Source organism: Lathyrus oleraceus, chromosome 6, assembly GCF_024323335.1.
Source record: "Lathyrus oleraceus cultivar Zhongwan6 chromosome 6, CAAS_Psat_ZW6_1.0, whole genome shotgun sequence".
NCBI lineage: Eukaryota > Viridiplantae > Streptophyta > Magnoliopsida > Fabales > Fabaceae > Lathyrus > Lathyrus oleraceus.
Window position 1 is genome coordinate 74,179,711 of NC_066584.1, and position 3,792 is coordinate 74,183,502.

At 34.3% G+C, this 3,792-nt stretch overlaps 1 protein-coding gene across 1 annotated transcript; it reads left to right on the forward strand.

Moving 5' to 3' along the window:
• The first annotated feature begins 673 nt into the window (after positions 1-673).
• On the forward strand, positions 674-1,768 carry LOC127091754 (histone H1-like). Its single transcript, XM_051030449.1, has 2 exons — positions 674-980; positions 1,096-1,768. The coding sequence occupies exons 1-2, from the start codon at positions 777-779 to the stop codon at positions 1,663-1,665; spliced, it is 774 nt and encodes a 257-aa protein (XP_050886406.1). The 5' UTR covers positions 674-776; the 3' UTR covers positions 1,666-1,768.
• Positions 1,769-3,792: the final 2,024 nt, after the last annotated feature.

Below are 3,792 nucleotides of genomic sequence, written 5' to 3' on the forward strand. Positions count from 1 at the left end.
AAATGAATTTCCTTATTTTAGGGACTAATCGCCTTACTTATACTAAACAACCTTCCTACATGCACAACACATTTTGAATCTTTAAATTTCAAATTTATCAATTCTTTAGTTCATAGGCAATACTTGGCAAAGAAAAATTATTTTTTTAAGTAGCACTTGTTCAACTTGAATGATCTTTTAGGAAATTGTTCTATATTCAAATCTCAATGAGTTTTCATAATTTTTGATGTAATAAAATTGTCTCCGGATCAAATTCCTTATGTAAGCATTACCCCCGAATTAGAGGAAAATCAGATAACATCATAAATAATTCTAGATTCAAAACTAAAATTCTCACAATCCACCTATCCATTTTACAAGCTGAAATGGTAGTTAGAAAGCTGATAAAATATCCTAGAAGTTGTAAAAATAATCAGCCAAGTCCATTTATCACATCTCAAGTTATGACCAAAACAAACTAGCTTAAAAGCACAACCAACATCCCCCTAAATTATCATGTAAAGTAACATTCCTTCCTATTCTCCACCGATGAATCAAAACCAACCGTGGATAGAAGTCTCATCGAAAGGCTGGCATTTAAACTAGAAGAAGGCATCGATCCTTCTCGGGATCCCTGAACCAATGATAATTAAGCAACCTTATATTTCTTTTCATTCACTTTACTATTTAATCTATCTAAATTCTATACATTTCTAAAGCAACAATCATAATCCAAACTAATTAGAAGTGTTTCGTACTAATCAATTTCTTTTCATACCCATTCAATTAAGTTTGCAATGACCACAGAAGAACCCATTGTTGCGGTGGAGTCGGTTCCCGAACCAATTGTCACCGAACCAACAACAGTTACCGAACCTCAGGTCCCGGAAAAGGAAGAGCCAAAGGCTGAAGTAGGGAAGACGAAGAAGAAAACCAAAGAATCGAAGTCTAAGAAAGCTTCCAAACCACGAAACCCTGCTTCACACCCTACTTATGAAGAGGTTCGATTTAATTCATTTAACTGTTTTCTAATTCTATGTGTTTTGTTTTAATTGTTTGGTCACGATTTGTATTTTCAGTTGGATCTAATTTTCGATTGATTTGATTGAATTGCAGATGATTAAGGATGCAATAGTGTCTCTGAAGGAGAAGAATGGTTCGAGCCAATATGCTATAGCGAAATTCATTGAGGAGAAACAGAAACAGCTTCCTGCTAACTTCAAGAAGCTATTGCTCCAAAACTTGAAGAAGAATGTTGCTTCTGGAAAACTTGCTAAGGTTAAAGGTTCATTCAAGCTTTCAGAAGCGGCTAAGAAGCCAGCAGTTGCCAAGCCGAAGACAAAGCCAGCTGCCAAGAAGGCTGTGAAAGCTAAGCCAGTGGCTAAGCCTAAAGCTAAAGCTGTTGTTAAGCCAAAGGTTGCTTCAAAGGCAAAATCTGTTACTACCAAGCCCAAAGCTGCTGCCAAGCCTAAAACTGTTGCTAAGACGAAAGCAGCTGTGAAACCAAAGGCCAAGGCAAGGCCTGCAAAGGTTGCAAAGACATCGACCAAGACGACGCCAGGAAAGAAAGTTGCTGTTGCGAAGACTGCGCCTAAGAAAGCTGCTGGTACAAAGAAAGCTCCGGTGAAGAGTGTGAAATCTCCAGCAAAGAAGGCTTCCGGTGTGAAGAGAGGAGGAAGGAAATGAGACTCTACTGTCTTACTCTTAGCCTTATCATTGTAAAGAATTTTTTGGTTTACCCCTTATTGTAATACGGCTAGTTTATGATAAAGCTTTTGAATTTCTTAAATCTTTTCTGGTTTTGTTTTCCATCCCATGGAATTAACCTCGTATTTAGATCAGAGTTGGAGAATATTTAGTAATGTCTTCAAAATTTATACGTTTTCGGACGGGAAATTAGAAGGTCGGTCTCCCAGGAAGATATTGCATTTCAATCTGGTGAGGGTGCACATCCTCTTTTTTATTTATTAATTTTTATTTTATAAAATAATTATAACATATTTATTCATAACTCAGAAAAAAGATAAATGTATTAAAATACTTAATAATTAAATACACGTGAAATTGATGTTGAAGTCGGATGGTGTTAGATTTTGTTGAGTAGTTGTTACATCGGGTGTTTGAAAAAAATTATCATCTTGTACAAAATTAAATTCAAAGTAATCTTAAGAGCGTACCACAGTTTTCACATCAAACATGGATAAATAATTCATTTTCAAATGAAGAAAATATTAGAAGATCAAACAGTACATTCATTTATGTATCATCGAAATTAAAATTGTTTGGAAAAACCAAAATTATTCCTATAATGGGGAACTAAAACTTTTGCATAGTGAAGTAAAGTGGATTGATTTATAGGGTATCGTTTTAATATTAAAGTTTGTGATATAATGAAAAGTGATAAGAAACTAAGAAGAAATTTGTGTTATGAAAGTGATGATTAGAAAAAAAGTATAATCGTTTTTTTTTATTAATAAAAAAACTACAAAGGAAAAGAAAAACGAGAAGGGAAGATGAGACAATTCAAAGTGATTAAAAAATTGGATTTTTGATTCAATTACACATTAATGAATAATTTTTATAATTGAATCTCAATCATACCACTTTCTTCTTCTAATTAGGATTATCAAAGATTAGTGGAGAAATGATGAATAGTATGCTATTTATAGGAAAATTAAACTCTAACTTTCAATTAACATACTAAATAATTGACCTAATTTGACATGCTAACTTAAACAAAAAGCTAACATTTTTCTGTATGCAAAAATAGACTTTGACTACGACATGTACATCTTCTACTACTATCGAACGATGAAGCTATCCTTTTCGAGGCTAGACTTCGATCAAAATATCACAAATCTCCACCTTGAAACAAACTCTACACTAACAAGGGAATAAACTAACTTTCATCATGAAGCTTTATCAACTGCATACAGTGGAAGAACTTGCTACTCGACAATGTCTTTGTGATCATATCAACAACATTGTCATCAGTCGAAACCTTCAGCACTTGGACTTCTCCACACTCGATTATCTCTCCGATGAAATGCATCCCCACATCGATGTGCTTGATTCGCTCATGATATGATGAATTCTTTAACATATGTATGACACTTTGACTATCACATTTAACATTGATATAACCTGACCTTAAAGTTTTAGCTCCTTAGCAAAACCTTCAAGCCACAATGCTTCTTTCGCAGCTTCTGTAAGGACAATATACACCGCTTCATACATCCTACATAATCAGAGTCGACAAATCCTTCGATTTCGACTTTACTATCATCACCACATGCTCCACCATAAATCAGAACTTTTCTTAGAGATCCATTTATGTACCTTATGATCCACTTTAATACTTTCTAGTACGCCTTCTCAGGATTGTCCATATAACTGTTTACAAGACTCACTCCGTACGCTATGTCTGACCTATTACATACTATATCATACATCAAAGAACATACTATACTAATATATGAAATGCTATTCATATAGGCTCATTCGAATTCATTACGAGGACTTTGAGTCGAACTCATCTTAAACTGAGGATTAGTCGATGTTACAACAAGCTTTGAATTTGACATACCTAACTTGTCGAGAATCTTCAGTAGGTATGTCTAGATAAGCATAATCTCGATTAATTTCTATCTCTCAGAATGTCAATCCCAAGAATGCTAGAGGAAACTCCCAAATCTTTCATGTCGAACTCCTTATCGAGTTCAACCTTCACCTTCATAATATCCTCGACGCTGTTGATTGCTATGAGGATATCATCCACATAAATCAACAAAATAACAAGTGAATTTCCAGGTC

What these genes read in the sequence shown, in the direction of transcription:
- LOC127091754 (XM_051030449.1), top strand. Translation starts at nt 777, where the DNA reads ATGACCACAGAAGAACCCATTGTTGCGGTGGAGTCGGTTCCCGAACCA. An exon ending in CACACCCTACTTATGAAGAG is followed by an intron (nt 981 to 1,095) that starts GTTCGATTTAAT and finishes ATTGAATTGCAG; the next exon opens with ATGATTAAGGATGCAATAGT.